The sequence below is a fragment of the Vulpes vulpes genome, chromosome 6 (genome assembly GCF_048418805.1).
Source record: "Vulpes vulpes isolate BD-2025 chromosome 6, VulVul3, whole genome shotgun sequence".
Classification (NCBI taxonomy): domain Eukaryota; kingdom Metazoa; phylum Chordata; class Mammalia; order Carnivora; family Canidae; genus Vulpes; species Vulpes vulpes.
Window position 1 is genome coordinate 4,717,781 of NC_132785.1, and position 27,933 is coordinate 4,745,713.

The window sequence follows — 27,933 nt, forward strand, 5'->3', positions numbered from 1 at the left end:
TGCCAAAGGGCAGAGGAGGGATTAAGGGATGTTTCTCTCTTAGATTATGTTTTAGCCGAGAAATCTATTTTTCTTTCTTTAAAAAAAAAATTGAACTTTCTGTTGAGATAATTATAAATTCATACTCAGTGACAAGAAATAATACAGAGATCCTGTGTTCCCTTGACCCAAGGGTCACCTTGGGCCACCCTGACCTGTCCCTTTCCCTCAAAGCCCCCAGAACATGAATATTGACCATCTGCTATATTCCTACAGGTCCCTGAGACTCTGTTCGCTTATTTTCCAATAAGTTACTAGGTAACTTCTATTGGTTTCTGTCCAGTTCACTGTCACCTCCACTCTGCTGTTGAGCCCCTCCACCGGGCTTTTTGTTTAAGTGTTTTTCAGCCCTTTACTTCCTGGGTTCTTATTTCTTTTATTTCTTCACTAAGATTCTCTATTTGCTATGGTGCTCTGCTGTTCTCTTTGTTTCAACCATGTTTGTAATTGCTCGTTGAAGCATGGTTATCATGCATGCTTTAAAATCTTTGTCAGGTAATCCTAACATCTCTGCTACATTGTGGCTGTCATCTGTTGACTGTCTCTCTCTCTCTCTCTCTTTTTTTTTAAAGATATTATTTATTCATGAGAGACACAGAGAAAGAGGCAGACACATAGGCAGAGGGAGATGCAGGCTTCTTGCGGGGAGCCCTATGAGGGACTCGATCCCAGGACCCCGGGGTCACGACCTGAGCTGAAGGCAGACACTCCATCACCGAGCCACCCAGCCGTTCCTGTTGACTGTCTCTTTGCACTCAATTTGAGATCATCTGGTTCTTGGTAGGATGAGTGATTTTCTGTTGAAACCTGGACATTTGCCTAATTACGTTACTAGACTCTGGATCCCACTGAAACTTTGTTTTAACTGGCCTTTTTGACAGTTCTCTGGCAGGGAAAGGGGGGTTATTACTACCTTGTTACTGCTGGGTGAGTGCAGAAGTCTATGCTTCCCATTTGGTCTCATTTGACTTGGTGGAGGGAGGTTCTTATTGCTGGATGTGGGTAGAAATCCAGGCTCCCAAGTGGTCTCCCACTGATGCCATGGGAGGAGAAGGGCTTGTTCCCAGCTAGCTGGGATGAAACTCCTGGCTCGTGTCTTGGTCTTCTCTGACACCATCCAGCAGGGGTAGAAGTCTAGCCTGCTTCATCTTTGCTAGCATGGATAAGGGTGGAGCCACAGTATTTTTGGATGCTTAGCTGGAGTAGAGCATCTATTGTCCAAAAGGTTTTTTTGTTTGTTTGTTTGTTTGTTTGTTTGTTTGTTTTTTGGTCTTGCTAAGTTGTTCCTTTCCTGGTACTTTGACTAAAATAAGCAATCTTTTGGGCAATCTTTTCTGGGTTTCCAACTACTTCTGCTCCAAGTCTGAGATATATGAGCTAAAAAAGAAAGCCCATAGAATTCACCACTGTGTTATTTCTAGTCCTGAGGGGCCCCAGCCAGTCTGCTGTCTTCTCTCTACCTTTCAGAATGTTCTTATGTTTATTTTATATATAATGTACAGGGGTTTTAGCTGTGCTTAGGGAAACAGAGGAAAGTAGGTTTGGTCCATCTTCTCAGAAATAGAAGTAGAGAGATTAACTCTCTAAACTGCAAATATGAATCTCTATTTTATAACAGTGGCTCCTGTTAAATGGAAAACAGCCTAGGAAAGAATGACTTAATTTGGTGATTTGAAATAAATGAAGCACCAGAAAACCAGTGCCTAAAATAGCATCACGCAGTTCCTTTTCAGAACCATCCTGTGTGAACACACCTACTTTTTTCCCTCCACGCTCTTGCAGTCCCTTAGTTTACATCATAAATGAAAACATAAACAACCAATACAACCCACCCCTTTAAAGATGAAATTGTGTCACTCTTTGTGAGGCTCGGCTCCTGATCTTATTTTCACCTATCTCCGAAAGTCCACCTCCCAAATTTATGGCACATTCATACTCTAGGCGAATGACAGGGGTCTGATTTTTCCCACGTGACTGTTGAGTCAACCACAGTGACTTAAAGCGGTGGTAAGAGTGTCTGTGTTTTTAATTCTTTCCTCCTGACTACCTGCTAAACCATATATAAAGTACCTGCAGCAACAAAGATGTGTACCTACTTTAATTTTATTTATGGGATTCATTTCTCATTTACAGAACTCATTGCCATCTGAAATCATATGTTTATTTGTCTCCTTCTCATGGACTATAGGCCTTATGGGAGCAGGGACCTTTTTGTCCCCTCCTATATTCACCTCCTAGAATCCTGCCGGGCACAGCGCAGCAGTCAGTAACCACTGCTAGGGAAGGGAGATGTATCTTTTTTTTTTTTTTTAAGGGAGATGTATCTTAAATCCATCCCTTCTAGGCTTTCGGACACTCTTCTGGCCCACGACTATGGTACTTCTTTCTGAATATTACGGAGCAATTCATGATGCGTTGACTTTAATACCAGTGTGTTCTCTGGCAACTGACCCATGCACTGCTATTTGATCTTTCATAGACTCATATATGAGCTCTCCAACTAGATACAAAGGCCACGAGGATGGACAAATACCTACATAGAGCACCCACCAGATAGAGCGCCCACCAGAAGCTAGGTGGGAACAGAAATACAAGGAATAAGAAAGCCATGTTCCCTGCCATCACCAACCTCAGAATCTCCAATGGCACCTAGCACCAGATTTCACCCTTGGACAGGAACTCAAATGGTTTGCCTCTAAAATGACTGATTACAAAGTTCTGACCAGCTGGGATACAAAGTAGGGTAGCGATAACCATGTTTAAATTAATGGAATATTATCGCTAAGTAAACGAGCAACAGCGTATTTTAAAGCATACCTGAATTGAAACAACCCCAGGTTTTATCCATATGTAATAAGTATTTCTACTTACATTATCTCATATATTCCTCACAAAGCCCCCAGGAAGATGGGAAGTATTTTTCTGACACATGAAAAAACCTGAAACTCAGGGCTGTTACATGACTTGCCCAGTATCGGTCAGTTGGTGACCTGGCTAGATGTGAGATGAGGCCTTTTTGCACTGCTTCAAAGGCTATTTTTCAGGGGTGCCTGAGTGGCTCAGTTGGGTAAGCGTCTGCCTTCGGCTCAGGTCATGATCCCAGGGTCCTGGGATCGAGTCTCGCATCGGGCTCCCTGCTCAGTGGGGAGTCTGCTTCTCCCTCTGCTCCTCCGCTCAAGCTCTCTCTCTCTCAGAAGGATAAATAAAAATTCTTTTTTGTTAAAGTCTGTTTTTCAAATATACAGAATGCTGCCTCAATTTGAAAAACGAGTGTTCAGTTATGAGCGGTTTCCTGGGTACCTCACGGAGTTGATCCAGCAGTTCCTTCTCCTCTCTCATCTGTTCCATTTTCCTCCGAATTGTAAACTGTGGGTCTATAGATTCCAAATTTCTCTGAGGTCTTAGAAACACTGTAATAAAAAGGAAAAAAAAAAAGAGCGCCTTTATTGAATGCCTACCCCAGGATGCCCCACAGGACTACTCCTGTGTAAAAGTCAAACACATAGTTTACTCCCAGATAATGCACTTGCCACTCACCGGAAACAAATTCCGACTTCACATTGGAAAGCTTGATCTGAATACTCTAAGGACTATATTTTAAGTTGTACTGAGTTATGCAGACCAACAGAAGTGGTATCTTGGGGGGATAATAAACTGAATGCAGGGAAAGGTTTGGGTCATCCCGGGGACCATGCCAGGCCACATCTCTAACAGATGTCCTCCCCTCTTCGCTCTCGTCCCCGCTGCTTTCATTCTAGGTGTATATTTACACTTGGGGTTTCTCAATTGTTTCATAAATTTGGATAGTTTTGTTCAAATAAGAGGACTCTGAAATTGCTCTGCATGTTAAAAATGAGGACGGGTTAACATTTCTGTTGGCCAAAACTTTTTATGAGCCTGAGTTAAGAACGAAGTGATGATACACAGGATTACGTATTTTAAGCGTGGAGTGGAGAAACTCTGCTTCTATCATGTCATGGACACTGGATCCAGAAAGCTGGTTCTTTAGAGATGACCAGAGACTCCTTTTAGAAATGCTGGCAAGATCAGAGGCAGCTTAAGAGGCCATCCTTGGCTTCACGTGTTTAAAATGACAACCATCAAGAACAGCAACTAACAGGGGAGCTCCCTCTGGAGGGAGGCAAGCCTCGGGCTCCAGAGAAAATGAATACTCTACATCTCCGAAGGATAACATCTTCTAAAGGCTAATCGAGAAGGTACACAATAGTCTACATGTAGCACAGTGATCCTAGCAAGGATTTTAATCACTCTTTATTATGATGCAAAGCCCAGGGCAGATTTAAACTTGAAATTTTTTTCCTCCTTGAGATTTCGATTCCATTAAAACTGTCAACCTCCCATGCACCCAAGCAGGAGCCAAGTGCAGGTAAGAGCCGTATCTGCTTCCCCAGCCCAGAGACTTTCAGACTGCATGTGTGTTTAGGGGGCGAGGTGGGGCAGGGGAGCCCTCCAGGACCCTCTGGGCAGAGCAGTTTCATTTTAAAAACCACTACCACAGAGAAGGCTGCACTTGTGCTGCAATTCCAATCACCATAATTAAAATAATGTCAACAAGAGGGTCCTGCCACCGTTCAGATTTCCTACAGGCCCTTCAAAAGCTATTTCAATTACTAACTTTTAAAAGATAAATATAGTTTATAAATAGAAGAGAAAAACTTGAGTCTACTCCCTATAGCCCTATAATCAATTACCCCCTGCTCACCCAACTATGTCATTTTAACCTCAGTGTGCACCTTTGGACCAAACCACCTTAATCAATGACTTGTATCAGGACACTTGGGTGGCACAGTTAAGTGTCCTACTCTTGGTTTCAGGTCAGGTCTTTTTTTTTTTTTTTTTTCCGGGTCAGGTGAGGGTCTTGAGATTGAGCCCTGCAACAGACTGTGCTCAGGGGGGAGTCTGCTTCATATTTTCTCACTCTCTCCCTCTCCCTCTGCCTCTCCCACTCATGCATGTACTCTCTTTCTCTTTCTCTCTCTCTCAAAAACAAACAAATAAAATGACTTGCACTATACTCCTCACATCTCAGTATTTTCTAAGTCCGTTTTAAGATCTTTGAATCAGCATTCTGATACTCCGTGGAACATTAGAAAGCTGTCTTAATAAACCCTTGATTTACAGCAGATGGAGAAAGAGGGTGGTCTACTAGACACAACACCTTCTGGAACCTCAGGGAGGACTCAGCCTGGGGCCTGGGCCTCTGCTTCAAGCCATCCAGGGAAGTCATTGGCAAAAAGAGCTAAAGACACACGTCACCAAAGGGGTTGTGACCAAGACCCACAGCAGCCAAACCCACAGGAAGTGAGGCTGATTATTTAGAAAAATCAAAGCAAGTCCAGTAGAGGAAGTAGGGTAGTGTGACCCAGCGGGGGGAGATGGGCAATTTGCAGAGAAAAGGGAAATGAGAAGGTTGACCAACCAGGTAGGAAGCATGGAAGAAACTGGAGATTCACTAAGCTTGCCTTTTCATCCTATCGAGACCAACAAAAAAATCTACCCATTTAACATAACATCCAGAAGAGCTCTATATTGGAATGTGAATTTTAGAGATAATCCATACCCCCAAAGAAAACCAAACTTACCAAAAAAGTCAAGGGATGTGAGCACAGTGGAGTAATATATACACTAGCCAGCAAGGGGCGCCTCAACCTTGTTTAAACAAATTTAATGTTTCCTTTGGAGGTTTTAGTTCCCTCTGGCTTTTTTCTAGAGGGCAATCTTATCTAATACAGCATGCTTAATATTCTCAATATGTTTTTATTGGCAGATTTCTTTCTGAATATAAAACTATCAGGAAGTTAAATTAACCGTGAGCTTTTGTTTAACGCACACAATTCAAGTTTCTACGCCTTGATAGGGCCCTACGTGAGATAAGATAATACAATGGTGTCTGCGTTTTAATGTCCCGGCATCATTCATCATCTTAAATTCCTGTGCATCTTAAAAATACAATATGCATGCCTGGGTATTTGCTCTATGAATGTTAAGCAATTGCAAAGTGCTAAAACACATTTGAACTGTGTGTGTGTGTTTAATGAATACTTCAAATGTAGCTAAAATTATTGGAAGCCATGACTATAACACTACTAGTTTTCTAAATGGATTAATTACTGTGGAATATATGAGAAATTAAAACATACTCTTTAGGCTAGTAATAAATCTAAGAGCACATAAGTGCTTGCCTATTTTGCTGGGTCTGTTATGATAGAATCATTTTAATGGGACCATTATGGTAGCTCTGATTCTATTACCTACAGGTGGGTTTTTCTGTTTTTTTTTATCTTTTCTTTCAAGTCATATTTAAATACTACATATAGTCACCAGCCTGAACCAAAGCTTCAGGAAATTGATCTAAGGAAGAATTATTGCATTTTTTTCCTTCACTTCATATCACTAAATTTTAAGAACTTCCTTAATTCGAGGGGGAGAGCTGAGGCTACAAGACAATATTAAGAAAAGCTGCACTATTAGTATCTATTTTTCAAATCAAAGTCCACTCTATTTAAGTGTAAGTAAGAAGAAAAAAAAAAAGAGGGATAAGAAAGCAGAGTGAGTGTGTGGAGGACTCTGTGTGTGTCTGTGCACGCACACACGCGTGTATATAGGCAGAGACAAAGATATAAGTGGTTTAAGATGCAGGAAAAACTGCATCTTTTAATTGCTTAACTGTTTAATTGCTATATATCTAATTAATAACATTCGAGGAATGGAAAAGATGATTTGCTCATATCTGTAATTTATTCAGCGGAAGAGACAAATCTCTAAGCAAAGCCCCTGCAAGGAATGATGAATATGTTTGTGCAGATCATCAAATTCATCTTTACAAGTACAGGTCAAATTCCACTGATTTTTCCATTATCCCTACCACTTGCTTCACTTTTCTCCTCATCCTCATCCCCGACCTGGGAACGATCGGTCTATCACCATACCGGATTCTGCATCTGTGTCTCTCCCGGCACTCATCACTTTCTCTCCTACGGTGTAGATCTGTTCCTCTCCATTACGACTCTGTAAGAGTTTATGTCTGTTTTCAATTTGTGTGTCTCCTCCTGCCCCACAAAACAGTTTGATGGATGAAAAAAATGAAACAAGTGTTTCAAAAATTCCCTCATTCAAAGATCGGTCTGTTGCAGAGATTATCCTACCCTGATAATCAGTCACCTGAATTTTTCCTGTCATGAAAAGTCTGCTAGAGCTTGGTTTCCAGGTCTGACTTCATCAGAGTCTGAAATAAAAGTTCTATAAAACCAGAGAGCTTGCTTGTCTTTTTCAGAGTTATATCCATAATTAATAATGAGCATCATGCTCAGCACAGAGTAGACAAGAGACACTTAAGAACGTGCACCAGAAACCATTTTTCTATTTAAGAATATCATCTTTTAAAAGATTTATTTGTTTATTTTAGAGACAGAGAGAGATAATCTCAAGTGGACTCCACACTGAGTGCAGAGCCCAACGCTGGGCTCAATCCCAAGACCCTGGGATCATGACCTGACCCAAAAATTAAGTCAACCACTCAACCAACTGAGCCACTAGGTGCCTCAAGAATATCTTTTAAATTAAACCAAGAAAGCCCACTGTTCTAAAAAAACTGCCTGAAATGCTTATTTAATTATTATGTGAAATGCACTCTTGGTATAGAATTTATCAGTCTATATAATTAACCCCTTTATTGCCTAAATTTAACACAATGGGAGATATCTTCTCCATGGATGTATGAGGATTTGAAAAGTAGCTCTCAGTTTCTCCTTGGAAGTTAAGAACCTGGCCTGGGTGTCATGTTTAAGATAACACAAATTCAAGGGTAGAGAAATACAATGGCTTTGAAAAAAAAAAATACCAGGGCTTTAGATTTAGGCTAATGTGAATTAGAAATCTGATTAATGCATTCATTTATTCCCTTCTGGCACCCCAAAATGAATTAGAGACATTCTCTCTCTGCCCTCAAAATGCTCACATTTCCTCTTTATGATTTTGGGCAATTTTATTCTAACCTAGAGGCTTTCACCTACTTGAACATAAACATCAGTACAAAAGTAATCAATGTGTAGAGTCCATGTGACACCAAATAAATCAGCATCTCTGGGGGTGGAGCTGGCAGATAGAGCTTTAAAAACACTCAGATGATTCTAATATGGAGCTGGGGCTAGCATTGCTTGAAACACCTTTCATGGCCTATTTCCTCATTTTTTGTATTGGGGAAAAGAATACCCGGAAGTGCAAGATGATGGTAAAAACCTAAAAAACAGTCTGTACGTTGACCCAAGAAGGATATGCCCATTCATTCATTCTCCAGTGATAATTCAAAGGCCAACTTTAAGTATAAAATTGCACCCACGAACTCAGTGAAAATGAAAAAGGGACAATGATTCAGAAGAAGATAGGAACAACAGCAACAAGAAGACAGGACCAGTTTTCACTTCAAAGTGAAGGGGAAAGGCAAGAAATAGGGCACAAGAGCAAAAGAAGGAGAAATAGTTTCTAAGTTAAGAACCAGTTGGGGTGTCTGGGTGGCTCAGTCGGTTAAGAGGCTGCCTTTGGCTAGGGTCATGATCCCGGGGTCCTGGGAGCGAGCCCCACATCGGGCTCCCTGCTGGATGGGCAGCCTGCCTCTCCCTCTCCAAGGCTTGTGCTCTCCTGCTCTCTCCCCCTCTCTCAAATAAATGGATAAAATCTTTTAAAAAAAGAAGAAAAAAAAAGAACCAATTGGAGCAACGCCACCCCATCTAGTGCCAGGAGTGCATGCCCAGGCCTGCACACATCCCCCGATGCTCCCCATCCTCTCCATCCTCCCATCCATCTCGAGAGACAGAATGCTGGGGGCTGCGGGAATTCAAACTTCCAAGGACCTTCTAGCCAGTTTGTCATTTTTAAAATTTCTTTTGAAGAAAGAGTTTCAGAAAAAATGGGGAATTGAAAATGAGATGCGTTTGGAATGAAATACCGAAAAGAATTTAAATAAAAGGGGATTGTAATATAAGGCAAGACAGCAAACAAGGTCTAAAAATGCCAACTTTACCGAAAATAGTAACTCAAGAATATAAATGAAAAGACAGACTACATCGCGCGCTGGGGTGAGTTGGTAATAAGATGCTATTTCCTTACAAAGGTTGAGCCTGGGGCAGATTACGGATAACAGGAATGGGGGAAACAAAACTGATGTGCTAATCAGCTTTGAAACGCCCAGAATAGCAGTGAACAGGATCTCCTACTTAAGAGGAACGAGCGAGAAGAACATAAAACCAGGCTGTATTTCTATTGCAAGATCCACTGGTATGCTTGTGAATACGCAGAGCGCGACTTCACTAATTTAAAAAACGCTTCGGAAAACACACTGAAATCACAAGGCCAAGGGGAGCACAAAGAGAACGAAGAAGCATGTGCAAAGGCAGATCTGGGAACCTGCACAAATATTCATAAAGAGCATTTCTGCGTAGGAAACTAGCTGTTGTCCACGGTGCATTCTAGATAAACTGCAAATAGGGATAAATGACAGCCACCAATTACCTGATGTGACTGATGAGCCACCTGAATACTGAAAGCAGCTCCTTTACTAAGACTTGGGTACGGCGTGAGAGCTACCCGTGAATCCCTGGAGTTTGCAAACGTGAAAAAATACCAAGTAAATACAGTGCAAGGTTATTTTGTCAGAGAGAGTTCTACAATTATTAATTCCTACCGGAAATTTAGGATGTTTAATGAAATGAAGGCAGGCTGGCTTATAGCTTACACCAGGAGGCCTCAATAGACAGCTGCGCGTGGAGTATGGAAATGGTGCAGGGTTAGGACCCTGGGTGGCCTCCTCTCCACTGCTATGTAGCAGTGTGACCTCACCTCTCCAGTTTTAGCCGGTGCATCCATATACATAGAAATTCTAGGGCTACATAACATGACTAGATCTTTCCCAGCTTAAAAAAAAAAAAGAAAAAAAAGTTCTTTGGTTTCAGATATCACTCCTAAGGAAATACCAAATCACACATAAATCTTTCATTTTAGGCTTGATTTCCTTTAAACAACAGCAGACCCATAAATAGCCAGGCTTTCTGAAAAACAAAAATGCCTCTCCCCCTCTTTTTTATTTTTGAGTAAAGGAATGGTTTATCGGGAAAGTTTCCACTGAGCCCTCCCAGAATTTAAAATAGGGATGGTATAAGGAGGGACCTTTGCCTCGTTACTGCTGAAGCCTACTTATTTGCAGTTAAAAAACTTAGAAATCTATGTAATAATAAAACTCCTTTGACAACTAACCTGCCAAAATATACATGTATCCTTCTTCACAAGGAATCTGGGAAGCTTTTTTGATTGAATTTTGACCAGAAATCACAGCAAATGTTTTAAATCTATTTTTTCTATATAACATACTTCGAATAAAAAACAACTATGATCGGAAAATTTATTTTCCTATTGTGTTTGCCTTTTGGTTATACCTCATATCTCACTTCTGTTCCCACTAAACCATGCTGTTTTATTTAACATTACTTTTGTCACTTTGTATCTTCGAGTAAAATGTTTAAAATCTTAACATTAGACTAAATGGGGATCCTGATCTATTTAGCATGTAGGTCTGGATAACTAAATTTTGTTTTCATCTTTTAGGCTACTTAAGATATTGAATGGCACAAAATTAAAAGATATCCTTAATAGTCCAACAAGCCGTCTTCATTTTTTTATCAGCACATCTGATTTTGAGGCCAATTCACTCTTCTTGAGTATTATAGAGGTGAACTGACACTCAAAAAGGTAGAAGGCATCAAAAGTTAAAATGTGAAAATAGCCCCCCCCCCCAAAAAAAAAAGAAAAAAAGGAGAAGGCAAGTGATTTCTCATTTTTAGAAATTTCTCAATGTTAACATTATTTTCAGTGCACCACTCAGGGATAAGCCATGGTATTAATTATCTTAAAAATCTCATACGGTTAAGCAGAGATAATAAAAGATCAAACTCTAAAGTCGCTTTGTTCAGATGCAGGAGCAAGCAGAGACACTCCAAATGTGCAACCCCCCAATTTTTGTACACAAGCAAACAAACCAAAAAAAAAACAAAAACAAAACAAAACAAAACAAAAAACCCAAGCAGAAAAGGCAGAGAAAGAAATTATCATTAAGTCCTCCCGAACTTCAGAATTTTCAAGTTAATTACGTGTAGTTTGACAAACTGCTAGAGAACAAGCCACATGCACTCTTCTGGACTCTACGTTCCCGGCTTTACGCTGTTTCTCATAGCAGGCATGCAGGTGAATATACTCTATCTTCAGCTGCACAGAGATGAACGTTCAGTATATTCACTGGCTTAGTAATGAGCACATCGAAGAATAGGTACAAGGCCACCTACCATTGTCACTGTCTCCTTCAGATGGAACGCTGTAGCTAGAGCTGTCCCATGTTTGTGCCTGTGTAAGTTTGTTGAAGGAGATAGGAGGAAGAGTGAGGGCTGGGTCTGCAGGAGAGCAAGAGAGCCGGTCCGCGTACGGTTGGACAAGGACCAGGAAAAACCAAAGGGGCAGCGGCATTTCACAAATGGCATAAGGTTTGTATGGAAATGAAGCGAATTTCGTGTTATGGGATTTAAATTCAAATGTACAATATAGGAGAGGAATGAAAGATGGCGCATGAAATAAAAAGAATGATAAAAACTGAGTGTTAGTACTTATCAATCATATACTTTGCATGCAGTTAATATCGTTAATCTTAACAGTTCTGCAAGCCCAGACTCAGAGTACCGTAATGAACCATGTCGGCAGAAAGGAAGAGTACCCACAGGTAACACAGATACAAAGCAGAAGACCTACCAGACACCTTTTTAAAAAAACCTCCCAAATAACTAACAGTCGTAGCAAATACGATTCACACAAAGAAGTTGGTTACGTAGACAAAGCTTAATATGCGTAAATATATCTAATATTTAGAAATGAGACTGTTACAGAATCCGTGTTTACCACTTGTCAGGTTTTTTGTTACTGTTTTTTTTTTTTTTTCCCGAGGCAATGTAAAATTTCTCTAATTTCTCTTTAAAGGCCACTGGAGTGCTTTATTGATAGCTGTGGTTGGCCGACTCCTTGCTCAACCCTTGACACACACACCTCTCAATACTGTCTTTCTACTAACTGATCAGTAGAAAAACAGTTTTTGACACCAGCAGAGTCTCTTTAACAACACACCTAAGTTCACCATTAGATGTCAATCAGTTTCAAGCGCTTCTGAGTTAGGAATGAATATTTGAGTATATGCAATTGTCTCTCTTTGGAGGAAACACGGAAGAGAAAGAAGTTTCTTGAGAAGAAAACTATCAGCCCACTTCAGAATCTAAGTTCTTATTCCAATTTGCTGACTTGAGCAGTCTATTTTTATTTATAACACAGAAATCACAGAAATCCTTATACTTAACTTTGAAGGAAAAATTAATTGGCTTTTAAAAGTCCCAAAGCTACCAAACCAAACAGAATTTCTTTTTAAATCATATGATCTTCGGTGAAGATCACTATATATATTATTTTTTAGAAAATGTGAAAAATACATATTCTAATATATTTAAGTTACTAAATAAAATGCAAAAAATCCCCAATGTATAATGCAGTTCTATAAAGTTCCAACATGCCACTTGACGGTCCTGAAGATAAATCAGCATTATTCAACAGCAACCAAACTCCACAAAGCTTTCAACGACTGCCACGATTTCCACAGTGGTTAGTCAGCATTACAGAAAGGTTGGAAGCTTGGACAGGAAACCGTCTTTGGTTTCTGCTATTCGAAATAAACACGCCATTTCTTTTTCACCACTACAAAGAATCTGAAATGGCTGAACAGCACAATATTGATAAGCCGAGTTCGGACTCCATAAAAGGAAGGGGAAAAAAAAAATCACCGAGACAATTTTCTGACTAAATTGTAAAGATGCACATTCAAAAGAATATTGGTTTTTGGAGATCCATTCAACTATTGATTGTTTAATTTTCAAATGTTTTAGAATTACTTAAAACTAGCTGTAAGGGTTAGAAGCAAGGCTGTGGCCCAATCTGAGGTCCTCAACGCACAGAGAACTCTCCTGGCAGGACATCACTAAAGGCACGGAGGAGATGAGCCCACCCAACCATCTCCCCCCGCACACACCTGAGACCCCGGAGAAATGGAAGCCTAGGCCAGCTCTGACTGCATATTCTCAGTTCTTGAATGAGGAGGCCAGTCATTTGAGCCTTATTTCACGCACAATTTGGCTTTTCCCTGAAATACCTACTAACCTTTGTTACGCCCAAGCATTTTCTCAAATAGCTTTGCCTCATAGCCCATCCAAAATGTCAGGAAACCCTTATGCCTGGCTACATGTTACCCATCAGTCAACTTGCTTAAAAAACAGAAAAGTTTCCTTCATAAAGGAATCATCTTTGGTATTTAAAGGGTACCCTTTTACAAAAAGATATGCACGTATATATCTTCCACTGTTGCCAAAATGCTTTACTGGAACACCCAAGGACATCCAAGTTCTTCACTAGCTTTTTGCTTAAACGTGTCTGAGTCCTTTATCAGCACTTACTTAAGAGCGTCGTAGCAGTGAGCATATGCAAAGACCCAAAGATATTAAAACAAAAAGGGACCTCGAAGCAGGCAGATTCATGCCAGGACTTTAGTGCAGAAATCAGAAAAGCCAGATTTTTCTATGCACGGTCCTTCTTTTTAAAACCAAGAGGCTTTTTTGCACATTGCTAGAATTTCTATCTGTGAATACGCTAACAATAAATTGAAAGAAAGTAGGTAATGTAAGCAGCGAGGCTCAATTAAAGAAACGACCCCTGACCACTCATGTGAGCCTTGAAATGATCACCCTGATGTAGGAGGAAATACGTAACCCTACGAGGGTTAGAAAGCCAACAAGGGATGTTTTAGCGGAATCACCCTGTCAGAGGCTGCGCTTGAGCTCAGCAGCAGACCAGGAACCACTGGGGCAAAGGGCTAGCTATTTTTTTTAATATACCTTTGGTAAAAAAAAAACAACAACAACACAACTCATTAGGATATTTCTTCCCCACTTACAAGCCCCATCACATTTTCTCTTTGCTCCAACTGAAAAGGAGGTACAACATCTAGTGCTGATAACGCAGACTTCACAGGTGATGCATTGAAAACAAGGCTCCAAGGTCTGGCCTCCCCAGGCTGTCCCGAGGCCCCGATGCCAGGACTCACGTTCACCAGGTTCATTCACAAGGCTGCTCACGCTAACACATACACATCTAGGAGGCTACAGAGAAACCCCTGAGTGTGTACAAGTGTCAGGACGCTGAGGTTTTAAATTACCTGATCGAGGCTTCAGGCCAAATGGAGCTGTGCTGTTGCTGGTAGGAGAGACTGCAGGGGAGTTCACTCTAATCTGCAGGATCAGAAGGAAAGGATGCTTAAAAAAAAAAAAAAACGCAAAAAACTGAAGCAGAACTACACGTTTCTGTATGTTCGAGGGTTATAATACCACCACTACCTTTTTGATTGGCTGCTGTGTGATGACTGAAGCATCTTCACATTGCAAACGGTGTAAGAGGCACCATCAGTAGAATGTTGTTTGGGGAGAGAGCCAGTCAACTTTTATTTGAGCAATAAAAAATATTCTACAGTTACGTGACCCTGGCAATCCTTTTCTGCTCCAGGATAGATGCGTGCGTTGTGTACACACGCACAAGCGCACACACACACATCCACCTCCCAGGGGGCACAGCTGATGAAGAACCTCATGACACAGTAACATGAGGAAACAGGTAACACTGGAACGCCAGGGTGGCTCAGCGGTTGAGCACCTGCCTTCAGCCCAGGGCGTGACCCCGGGGTCCTGGGATCGAGTCCCCACAGGGAGCCTGCTTCTCCCTCTGCCTGGGTCTCTGCCTCTCTCTCTGTGTGTGTCTCATGAATAAATAAATAAAATCTTTAAAAAAAAAAAAGAAAACGGGTAACACTGAACAGAGTCTCATCTACAGGGCAAGTGCACGCTGCATCACTGATGCAGAACAGGACATTCGAAACAGTGCCTATTTGAGCTATCGCTTTGTTTTCTGTAAAGATGTTGCCGTATTTGGTTTTCAAAATGTATCTCATAAAATTCATCTTTAATTATGGATAGGGCCAGATAAGACTATGACAGCTGAGGAGAGAGACCCCCCCCCCTCTAGAGAATCTGCAATACAATTAACTTACAAATCATGACAGTCTCAGATCATATATTTCTGTAAAAGAGATTTCAATTCAGCTTCGCAAACCACCTCAGCTCACGTTCGTCTTCGGGAAACTCACCTCATTCGGAGAATACTCGCTCCCGTTGCTCTGTAATGTTAGATCATTTTGCACCTTAAAGGAAAAAAAATGCACAGTATGTTCCATTAGCCCATAAAATTACTGAGGCAAGAACAGTATCCTTCAAGACTTCCATCGTATCCCTGGCACATGGGCACACAGTGAATACGCACTGAATTAATTAACTAGTGTGGTAAGTGGCTAAGTAGGTCATACTTACACTTGCTGAAAACATGCAGCTGCCGTCACACACACAAAAATACATCTAAAGTATGACACAAACTAAAAAAAGGGATTTCCTAGAGCAAAAAGTTCAGCCCAAAGCACCTGTAAACATCAACCCGCCTTGCTAGATTAGCAGGCCGCCTGTGGGCTCCCACTCCTCATTTGAGCTACGGCGTTAAGAGATGGTTCCAGGCAGTATTTCCCAAATACACAGAATCTCATTGGGAGCCTTTCCTTTTTGTTAACGATTTTATTTATTTGGAAGAGACAGAGAGAGACAGAGAGAAGTGTATGCCAGCAGGGGGGAGGAGAAAGAGAGAGAGAATCTTGAGCAGACTCTGCACTGAGCGCAGAGCCCAAGAAGGGAGTGGGGTTGCCTTGACCTCACGACCCTGAGATCATGACCTGAGCTGAAACCAAGAGTTGTGGCTTAATCAAATGAGCCGCCCAGGCGCCCCTCATTGGGAGCTTTTAATAAATATATAGGCCCGGACTCCCAATTACCTGGGATAATCTTATGTTGTCAATTCAATACCAGTTTGCTTTGGCAACCAGTGGGGAAACTGTAGGTTATTTTACTCAGACCAGCCGTCTTTATATGGTAATCAAGAAACCCACTGGTCATGCCCTAATAAAAAGTCTGGCAATACCTAATATAAACATCTTTATTTATAGTACATCAAAGGTGTCTGTTCCTATTCCTACTCTGAGGAGTGCTACTTAAAAAATATTTCGAAAAGAAAAAATATTTCGAACTTTGACAAATCCAAAGGAAAAACGTATTTTTGGAATCAAATGTCATCAATTTTCCTACCCAGTTAGATGGCTTTGTTAGAGACACTAACAAGGACCTGTAGGTTTGATTCTCTCTATAAGCAACTCCTTCCTCTAATTTTTGTGGTTGTCCCCCAACACCTGCCCTAATTTGACATTATTTATGAAGGAGACTATAATTTGCAATTCTTCCTGAATAGATGCCAGTGCTACCCACACTCGATACAGACCCTAATCTCAAGTAATTTGAAGTCAGACAACATGATGCATAAACCACTTGGTAATGTTGGCCTTCCCTATGGAACTGGGCACCACCCATTCCCAGCGTGTGCCTGGTTCACAGGTTGTGCTGATTCTGCTATGGCTACTTGCTGCCTTGCTCAGCACAGCCCTCTGGGGCCCATGCAAATCCAAACTGGCCCCCCAAAATTTCAGTTTACTTCCCTCTCCTTGAACTCCATCTCTACCCCAGTCTCCCAGAGCACCTAAAACACTCAGGATTACAGACCGTCTCAAAATCTTTAAATTTTTTCAATACCTACGTCTTCTTCCCTCCACAATTTTTAAAACCCTCATAAATGAGGACGACTTCATATCCTTAATATGCCAATCCTTGACACCCAAAACAGGACAAAATCCAGCAGAAAGTTCTCAACAAACACTGGCTAATTGATTCAAGACTATGCTAAAGTCGTAGCTTTCCTCCTGAATGAGACAGAGGAGAGGATATAAAAATAACCGAATCACAAATGAGGACCACGTTTAAGTTCTGTAGAATGGTTAGCACTGGCCTGGCTAATCCACTACTTTCTCTTCCTCCTCCTTGTGACTTCTGGGGCCTTTTAAAAATCATGGAGATGTACCCGACCTGGACAGATGACTGCCCTAGAGAAGGAAGACGATGAGTAAAAATTTCTCATACCAAATATGAGTCCCCACTGAACCAAAAAGAAAAAAATAACCTATATTACTATAAAACATTATGAATCAGAGATGGAGTGGACGTATCTTTTGTCTAGAGGATTTATGTCTTACGGTTACTCCTGAAATCATGCATGAGGTGGGCATCTGTTTTATGAGAGTCAAAAGTGGGTCTGCTGCAGGACCCTAACATGGTCCTAAAGTCCCTCTTCACTGACTGCCTATAGGTTGCAATGGAAAAACAGAACAATAATTACACAGCAGACAAATCAAGTTACACAACGACTAGACAATCAAATTAACACCACCAATCAGGCCCATATAGACAGTGTGATACTCTGAAAAGGACACAGTATCACCCGTGCAGTGTCCTAATCAAGAACACAGAATCTCAATCTAATCATGAGGAAATACGAACCTTTGTCCCACGAAATGAGGGGCATACCATTAAAGAAGAGGAGAGCTATATTCCTCAAAATTTCAAAGGTGTAAAAACCAAAGAAAGGTTATAGACATGTTCTAGAATAAAGGAAACTATAGATACCTCATAACTAAATACAATACCTGCCACTAGACTGGATCCTCCTACATTGGAGGAGAAAAAGAATACTGTGAAAAATACCATTAGATCAGCTGAAAAATGGGAAAGATGGATGGCAGATTAGATGAAAATGTTTTATTAATATAAGTTTCTGAACTTGATAACTGAGATGTAGTTCTATAAAATAAAATCTCTATCCTTAGAAAACATACAGTGGTTTAGGGGAAAAAGGACTATGATATCTGAAACCCTCAAATATTCCAGAAAAAAACACCATGTGTGGAGGAAGAGAGACAGAAAAGAAACAATGGGGCAAATGTGGTAAAACATTAAAGGTAACTTGGGGTAAAAGGATGCAATTTTTGTGACCTTTTGTAGAATCTTGTAATTTTCTCCTACATTTTTATAAGTTTATTTCCAAAGAAGAAGTAAAAAAAAAAGTGGGTCAACTATAATCAATGAGTCAGTAACAAAACAGTGAGGGCCTGCACAGAATCACACGTAGCCTGTCTCAAAGGAGAGCCTGATAGAATGGGCCCAGGGCAGCCTTCACAGGAAAGGCGCCCTGATGTTCCAGGACCCGGTAATTCAGTGTCGCCTCCACCAGGGAAGACACAGTGCGGTAATTCTGTCCAAGGACCAATATTAATAATAGAGTGGTAGAGTTAGAGTCATAGCTAACATCGGGGTGCCCTGGGGTGTGAGACTGGTCCCGATGCACAGAAAATTAAGGTGAAGTTTAGAGAGGTTGCCGAGAGTTAGCACGTCTTTGAGGTAGGATCAAACTCAACATGATTCTAAGTCCTGGCGCTCAACGATGAAACCACAGAGGCGCAGCCAGTTAAGAGGGTGAAACTGCGTCACAGCACTTCACGGGCTCAGATACCTCAAAGACATAAATTGGTGTGGACAGAAAGTCCCCATCCTAAACCCACTCGCTAAGGTGGGATGAATGAGGGTGTCACCCAGATTTCACTCTTAAGTCACCAGCTCAAACGTACCTTTACGACTGTTTCTTGGGGACCTTCTAGGTTCATCTCTAGTTTTACGTCAAAGTGCTCTCAATGGTCACCCAGATTTCACCCAGTGTTATTCCACCCTTTGCTCTTTCCCCAAAGAACACCACCGGGTCTCTCTGCTAAAGTGCTCCTAATCCTCCACAGCCCTTCCCAAATCATTCATTCTTGCCTTTCAAATCGTTCCTAGTTTATTTTCCCCGGGGCCACTTCCTAGGCTTCTTTCTTGGCCCTAAAATCTGCCCTGAACGGTCCTATCTCTTTCTGATGCAGCTGATGTTGCCTTCTACTGCCTGGCTCGCAGGACTATCTGATCCCCAAAATGTAAATAATTTAATGGGAAAAGCCAACTCTCATCTTTAGTGGAAGATGAAGTATAATAGAATAACGAATGAGAAAAACAGACAATGAACAAAATTGAATATTGGTCCCGGTAATGAATGTTCACTGACCAATCTTTTTTTTTTTTTTTTTAAGATTTTATTTATTTATTTGACAGAGGAGAGAAGGAGAGATAGAGAGAGAGACTGAGAGAGAGAGAGAGAGCACAAGGGGGGGCGGCAGAGAGAGAGAGGGAGAAGCAGACTCCCCACTGAGCAAGGAGCCCCAAGCAGGGTTGGATCCCAGGACTGTGGGATTATGACCTAAGCCAAAGGCAAACACTTAACCGCTGAGCCACCCAGGCGCCCCGTACCTTATGATTAATCTTCATAGAATATGGTAGCCACTATTCTGTGGCGGAACAATAGCTCTGGGTAATCCTAGAGCAGCCTTACCTCACACTCCGGAGACGTCTCCAGTTGTATTTGACCACTGTAGGAATAAAGAAAAGAAAAGGGTATAAAGTGGAATCAAAGTGAATTTGCTTTCAAAGTTGAAAGAAAGAAATATACTCAGTTACCAAAAAAAAAAAAAAAAAGGTCAACATACTTGAGTGCAGAATCTTGTAAGTCTAAGGCTTCTGCTGATTCCATAGGATAAAAGTTTACAACATTTCTCTCTGTAATATCCGCACTTAATCTAAAAAGCAGGGGGGAAAAGATGTTAGCAAATGTATTAAACTTTTCATACGTTCTATGATTTTCATGAATCCAATGCTTCAGGTTCTATTTGGTTTATAATTTTAATATATTAAAAATTAATTTAATTTTTATTGAATTAAATTAAATTAAATTAAATTAATTTTTAATATATTAAAATTTATTAATTTATTAAAATCTAATTTATTATTAGATTAAGTAATCTAAGGTTTATGGTAGGAATTTCAAACTACGTGGTATTTTCCCGCCATGTGCCAAATTTTATATAATTTTAATATAATTTTCTATCTGCTATTGGTATTGAAATCCTACTAGCAGTATAACAGTAATTTCTGCTAAATTCATAATATTCATAGGTAGTACACACTAAGTTTTATTCTAGAACTTGATTAACTTATAGAAGCAAATAAAACTGTTAAGAATACTATATTATATGTATCAAGGCTATTTTGTTGGAATAACAAAATGTTTAGGAACAAAAATGTTCCTAATAGGAAGATAGCTCTGAAATACACTAATACTTTCACTCCTAAAAATTAGAATTCAGGGATCCCTGGGTGGCGCAGCGGTTTGGCGCCTGCCTTTGGCCCAGGGCGCGATCCTGGAGACCCGGGATTGAATCCCACGTTGGGCTCCTGGTGCATGGAGCCTGCTTCTCCCTCTGCCTATGTCTTTGCCTCTCTCTCTCTCTCTCTCTCTCTCTCTCTCTCTCTATCATAAATAAAAATAAATAAAATAAAAAATAAATAAAATAAAAATTAGAATTCATTAGCAATTGGATGTGTAATTTTATTTCTGGAAGTGTCTTACAGTTAGTTTGTGAATTCCTGCAATTTTAAGAGTTCGTTTCAAGATCTATAGAACCAGGAATTTCTGTAAAAGGTAGGGGTGAGTCCCATTATACATGCCTAATGAAAATGCTATCAAACCAATAATCAGAAATCCTTAAGAAAAGAAACCAACATAAAGGCAAAACACCATACCAATATTCAACTAGATTTTCTGATGCTAAGGTTGTATGAAAGGTAAACCTCTAAAATTTAATCCTATAATCAGTCGCTTAACTCAAACAACGAAAAGTTTGGCTCTACGAGATATGAGATAAAGGAAAAATCCAATACGTATGTAAAGTTTTTATTATTAACATTCAATCGCAAGAAGCTAGAAATGAGCGACCCCTTGATATGCCCTCAGGACTCTCTTTATTACCATTATACTGGCTCACAGAAACATAATTCCAAGTTAGAACTGTCCTATTGTGATAATTACTTCAGGATGAACAACAAAGATCTAAAGCAGCCAAAGTAGTGGATAATTTTAGAGAGGAAATTAAATCCATATAAAATTTTACAACATAATACATTGTCAAACAGCACTCCGTAAAGACGCAAATCAATTAGCTCTTGGAAGGTTACTCAGGGCTGTTTTCTTCCACGATTTAAGCACACACCCACCATTCCCACTCGCTGGACATTCTTGGCAACTCATTGCCTCAAACGTTTCCAAGCGAGAGAGGAATCGCGAGGTCCTCAGTTCATCCCACTTCTCATGAAGGAAGACAGAACCAAGGCCCAGGGCTGGGAACCCTCCTCCGGGTCACTAGGATTTTTACTACTGGGCTCTAGTCCCACATTCCCAAGCCACTTCCATTTCTACCAAACTAGGCTGTTCTTTCTCACTTTGGGGTTCCCATCTCAGCCGAGTTGTAGGAAGAGAGTATTAGAGGAGTGATATAAAATGTAAGAGGTAGAAACCTTAAAACAGTATAAAACTTGGGCCCACCCGGGGCCTTCTCTCTGTCACATCATGTCTTCAAGGCTTATTCCTGGACTCATGTTCTCTTCCCATCGATATGCTTGGCCGTGGGGATCTCAACCTCCTTACACAGCTCTGTTTCTGCAGCAAATTATGAAAATGACTTTCCAGTCTAAGTCTTGAAGCCCCAGAACTCAACATCTAGCAGCAGAGTGGATCCCAACATCCTCCTCCTCAAACCCACTGCCCCCTCCTGGTTCCCCATCTCAGATACTGAGAAGGGGCTCAGATCTAAGCACTTGGGGCTGTTCCCCCCCACTGGTCTCACCACCCACGTCAAATGATCACCAAAGAACTACAACAGTACCTATCACTGGGTACCTCCAACTTATAAAAGCATAAAGAAAAGTGTTAATTTAGAAACACCTACAAAAAAAGTCCATTATAACATATTTCCTTCCAGTTTTATTTTTTTCTATTTCTGACATGATTGAGACCTAATTCTGTCTAGATAATTGAGACCAAACCTTTGCATTTTATATATTTTTTAAAGTGAACATTTTAAAAGGAGCATTCTAAAAAATGTTGGAAGCTTGAAAAAAAAAAAACATTGTATCAGCCACATTATATCCTGTCTTATTAATTTTTATATTTAAGTATCTCCAAACTATGGGATTATTTCATTTTTCTCAAGTGTTTGCTATAAAAACACCTTCCCCCTCATACTCTGTGTTCATACCTCTTTGTCCCTCGGGGCAAATTTTTAGAAGTTATTTGAAAAGTTTATATAGTTTACAGACTATGGCCACATACTACTAGGATGCCTTCTAGGATGGTTTTGCCAATTTACCTTCTTACTAACAGTTCAGGTATTATTTCAAATCCTCACTATCCTAAAAACTAAGTACTTGGACCCCATCTTACAGACGAAGAAACTGGTGTACAGAGTAGCTCTATCTTACTCGGGTTAAGGGTGTTGGAGCTGAGTTCAGAACCAGTGGTTGGCTGATTCCAAGTCTGTTCTTTTCATCGACAGGCTGCTTCCCTGTTTTTTATAATTTCACACAAATGCACACAATACACAGAAGCACACACACACACTCTCTCTCTCATCCCTGTTTCCTATCCTCTCACTGTCTTGCCCCGGTTTAGGATGTGAAACTCACTCAGCCTTTTAAGGATACACCCTGATGAGGCATTTGCTAATATGTCAAGCTCTGAGCCAAACATTAGGGAAAATTAGCAACATGAATAACCCTAATTTCAAACCACCACTACCTCCCTCTACATATAAAATGAAAAGTCGGGGCTCCTCAACACAGCATTTGAAGACCTCCTGAGCACCACTCCCGCTGCCCTGCCGTCTGCGGAGTCTCAGTCCTGGCTCTGCATCAGAAGCACTGGCAGTAGTTTTGAAAAGTGGAAACGGCCAGGCCTCAGCCTCACAGGTGGAGTCGGGATGTCTGTGTTTCGAATGTTCCACAAGTGGTCCTGAGGCACAGCTAAGGCAGAGATCAATCCCCTCTGCCCGGATCACCTCTCTCTGCTCCTTTAGACCTCTGTGCCTTTGCCTGAGCTTCTCATTCAGTCCAGGACTTGCCTTCTCCTGGAAATGGCCCGTCACTGAAGCCCCAGATGGACCATCCCCGCCATCTGCTTCCATCTGTGGCCAGGCACTCACTCGAGTTGATCACTTCAAGCGCTTAAATCCATTACACTTACAAGTATCTATGTACTTAGGCGATCTCTACCATAGTTTAGGTTCTTAGAAGGCAAGAGCTATGATGTCTTGTTCCTCTTCATATCCCCCGAGGCGAACACAGTAGATCCTCCCATGCTCTGAGCACCCAACTAACATCTGCAGAACTGAAATGCTTTTCAAATCCATTGCTAAACATTCTCAACCAAACTGACCCCGTTACCATTCTTTCAGGGCCAGGCAACACTGGCGGCGACCCATCCTAGCACTCTGGGACTAACCAACCACTATTTTCATAAACACCCCTCGTGTGCTGTAATTTCCATGTTCACCTTATTACGAGATCACATCCTCTTCATATTTAAATCCCCAGGACCCCTAAACAGTTTGCCAGGAATAAGCTTTGGATATATTTCTCTAGTAATAAAGTAGCTAGTACTTTTTACCAGGTATATTGTCTTACCTAAAATATATTTTGTTCGTGGGAATTCCATTATCCTTTGTTAAGAAACCAAAAAATACATCTACTGTCTATAGTGCCTATTATTGACAGTGCCCAATTCAATTAAAAATTATCTTGTAACTTAAATCTTTAGAAATACATTATTTAGTTAATGTATATCTAGCGTCTCAGAAATAAATATGATAATACCTGCTAAAACTTTTTTTTGGGGGGGAGGATCCTGTGTGTAAGTGGACCCTCACAATATCTCCCTGATATTTCACTGAGTCAGGAGTTAAATTTTAAGCAATATCAAATATGCACTTTTATCGTATTTCTGTTTTCTTTCCTTTTTAAAAAAGATTTTATTTATTTATTGGAAAGAGAGAGTGAGAGAGAGCTCAAGCAGGGGGTAGGGGCAAAGGACAGAGAGAAGAAGGACTGAGCCCTGAACAGGGAGCCTGACTCGGGGCTCAATCCCAGGACCCCAAGATCATGAACTGAGACAAAGGCAGACGCTTAACCAACTGAGTCACCCTGCTGCCCTGTATTTCTGTTTTCTAAGAATTATACCCAAAATTCCCATATGAATTTCATGAAGGGTGAATACATTTCAGTAAGAAGTAGCAAAAGGGGGAAATGATCTCAATCACTCCAGAAGTGTGACTCCTTTACTTATGGATCCTGTGAAAACTTTTCTTTTTTGGTGGTTAGACTGAGCCCAAGCTGCATGCACAAGTATTTTTTTTAAAAAAGATTTTATTTATTTATTCATAAGAGACACGGAGACAGAGAGAGGCAGAGACACAGGCAGAGGGAGAAGCAGGCTCCATGCAGGGAGCCCGACGCAGGACTCGATCCCGGATCTCCAGGATCATGCCCTGGGCCGAAGGCAGTGCTAAACCGCTGAGCCACCGGGGCTGCCCACACAAAATTTTTAAAGGTGAGATAATATATTCATTTACACATGAAGTCTGGGCCTAGAAAAGACACGCATACCTGTTGGGATCTTGCAGCAAATCTACTGCTTCTCTCAGCTGTTCAATCATCGCTATATCCATGTCCTGGTCTTTGGATGAACTTACTCTGTAGCACGAACCAAGTATAAGAATGAAAGTGATTACTAGAACATAGATGTTATCCAGATTCTTGAGAACAAGCTTATAAAAACCCATCTACCATATAAAAGTGACCTTGACAAACTCAACATTATAACAAACATGTGTCAGCACCCTGTGGGAAGGATCGCGAGAGTGTTGTGCAAGTGGAGCTACTGGAGGGGGGGGAGCCCAGCTCTGCCATAAAATAGCAGCTCACACAGTCTCGATGCCCACCGGCCTCCATCTGCTCCTCTATAAAATCAGGGCAATGCGTGAGCTGGGTGGTTCTCCTGCTGCGCTTTCCTGAGCCTTAGGGGGACGCACACGGGTGCGCAGCTGCAGCAGGTCTGCACTACTTCTGGCTCTTGTCAGTCCAGTGCAACCAGTGTGGCTCAGTTTTATTGCTTTCGTAAAATATGGGACTTTGCTGGGGGATAGTGCTTCTCGCTGCAGGCTCTCTGTGCAGCAAAATGATCTGTGGCATTAAAAAAAAAAAAAGCTAAGCCAGATACTGGGGCCTGAGCTTTTTACTAAGCTCCACAGGTAGGATTGGGAACAACAGATAATAAATAAGATTTTGAATGGGGTTTCCAAAGCTTTATCCACAGTTGATCTTTGAACGAAACAGGTTTGCATCGCGTGTGTCCACTAACACGCAGGTTTTTTCAATAAATATATCAGAAAATTTTTTAGAGTTTTGCAACAATTTGAAAAAATTCACAGGTCAATGGCATAGCCTAGAAATACTGAAAAAATCAGGAAAAATTAGTTACTACTGTAAGAATACAGCATATAGGGAGCCTGGGTGGCTCAGCTGGTTAAGCATCTGCCTTCAGCTCAAGTCATGATCCCAGGTTCCTGGGATCGAGCCCCAGGTCAGGCTCCTGCTGGGTGGGGAGGCTGCTTCTCCCTCTGCCTGTCTGCCATTCCCCCGACTTGTGCTCTCTCTCTCTGTCAAATAAATTAATGATATCTTTTTTTAAAAAAAAAAAGAATGCAGTATATAAAACATAGAACATACAAAATACGTTAACCAACTGTTTAGGTTACTGGTAAGGCTTCTGGTCAACATTATCTTATTAGTAGTTAAGGCTTTGGGAAGTTGAAAATTATATGGAGATTTTTGACTGTGCGCCAAGGCCTGGCGCCCCAACCCCTGCACTCTTCGAGGGTCAGCTATAGTTTAAAGAAACACTCTCCCTATAATATCTCTTTCCCTATCGTTCTATGATTCTATAATCAAGCTAGTCCTCTTTGATATTACGGAAATATATTCAACGAATAGTTGATAACAATGGACAGTTCACTGGAAAGGAACTTAGCAACATTTTTAAAGGTCAAGAGGTATCTGATCATAGTTACTGCTTTCCACTACAGAAGATGAGCCAACGTGTTTCTGTAAGTAGAGACACTTTTTAACAACATAGGCAACCCTCACTAAGGGGAAATCCCTTGCAAGGTATGAAGGAAGGTCCGGGCGTACATGCCAGATCACGGAAAACAAAATCCTGGGAACCAAAAATCTACTGTATGTCACCTGGTTCCAGCTCAATTCCCCCTGGAAATCGTTCTTCATCTGATAGATGACTCATGCCCTCGCCTGTAAAGCTGGCCAAGTGCATCCTTAGACGCAACAGAATTGAAGGGAGATTGTGATGGGAGATTCCTGGGGTTCAATCCCAGCCCTGTGTGACTTGGGGCAGTCTCTCCGTGCCTCAGTTTTGTCGTATGTGGAATGGGGGATGACAACAGAACTTCTAAGATTGGTGTACGGATGAAACGAGTTACTGTGAAGTACTTAAGACAGTGCCTGGCCCACAGTACGGAATAAATGTTAGTGATACCAACTGTTGGACATGGGCCAACTCATGAGAGGTACGTGGTTTCCTCAGATCTCGAACCTGGAAGACTCGGTGGTAAAGGGTGACTAGGACTATATTTTGCTCTGGGTCAACCTGTTGGTTTCTTGAGACAAATGGAAGTCACCTAGAACCGCCAGTGTAGAAATTTCATCTCACTTCCTGAATCACATTCTATCCACAGCGTCCAATCAGATAAAACCCAAGGCCAAGGAAGAGGTGTGACTTTGTACTGTGACGATAAGCATCACATAGAAAAACTTGCAACTTATCGATACTACTGGGTGAGACTATCAGCTTACCCAAAGGAAAACAGACCAAAATTCTATCGTGACAGGGCTGCCTTCTGCTTGAACCCTGAACTTCACAGGATGGTGGCTCCTCAGTGGGCCCTGGGTACTCACATTCCCTCAGGCTGCCAGTGCGTGTCCTCTTCTATCCGTAACAGTTCTTCACAGTCCTCTGTCCTGTCCTGTGGACAGAACATACGGGTCTTCTGAGAGCCGCTGGCTATCGGCAGTCAACAGTCAAACCCTAACCAAGCCCATGTTCACAGGAGCATTATTCTCAACAGCCAAAAGGTGGAAACCACCCAAGTGTCCATCTAAAGATGAACGGATAAACAAAATGTGCTCTGTACATGCAAGGGAACGTCACTGAGCCTTAAAAAGGGGGGAAGTTCCTACACCTGCTTTAACACGGTGAACCTGCAGGACGTGATGCTCAGTGAACTACGTCGGTCACAAGGAGCCAAACCGTGTAAGATCCCAGTGACACGAGGTCCCTACAGGAACTGCTCAGAGAGAAATAAAGCAGAACGGTGGCTACCAGGGCAGAGGGGTGAAGGGAAGGGGAGATTAAAGCTCAATGGGCAGTGTTTCAATCACTGCCCATTGATAAAAAAGATAAAAAGATACAGATAAAGAGAGTTCTGGAGACAGACGGTGGTGATGGTTGCACAGCAGTGTGAATGGGCTCGCCACTGAACTGTATTTTTAAATGAATTTTTTAAATGGCTAAAATGGGAAGCTTTACATTCTACGTATATTTCACCACAATGAACAATAAAATTTAATTTTTAAAAAGAGGGACCTGACCCAGGACCATAATACCTGTTAACTTAGAGTCAGAAATGCAAAGCATGATTCTATTTCTTATTGCCCTCTTAGCACCTCCTGATGTTCAGATTCCTCCTTGGGTCACCTGAGAATGCACATTGCATGCTACTGTCTGCAA

At 41.3% G+C, this 27,933-nt stretch overlaps 1 protein-coding gene across 6 annotated transcripts in view; it reads right to left on the bottom strand.

The window, feature by feature from the left end:
* Positions 1 to 27,933, bottom strand: part of LRCH1 (leucine rich repeats and calponin homology domain containing 1) — a 200,844-nt gene that overhangs the window by 24,613 nt on the left and 148,298 nt on the right. For 3 of the 6 annotated variants that reach the window (XM_026017280.2, XM_026017279.2, XM_072760572.1), the window contains exons 10-17: positions 27,102 to 27,169; positions 24,738 to 24,824; positions 19,733 to 19,822; positions 19,579 to 19,615; positions 15,326 to 15,379; positions 14,345 to 14,417; positions 11,391 to 11,495; positions 3,340 to 3,449 (exon numbers count right to left, since the gene is read on the bottom strand). In XM_026017280.2, coding sequence (XP_025873065.1) covers positions 3,340 to 3,449; positions 11,391 to 11,495; positions 14,345 to 14,417; positions 15,326 to 15,379; positions 19,579 to 19,615; positions 19,733 to 19,822; positions 24,738 to 24,824; positions 27,102 to 27,169 — 624 coding nt within the window. The remainder of the gene's footprint in view (positions 1 to 3,339; positions 3,450 to 11,390; positions 11,496 to 14,344; positions 14,418 to 15,325; positions 15,380 to 19,578; positions 19,616 to 19,732; positions 19,823 to 24,737; positions 24,825 to 27,101; positions 27,170 to 27,933) is intronic. The other 3 variants (XM_026017282.2, XM_026017281.2, XM_072760571.1) reach the window with 2 other exon arrangements.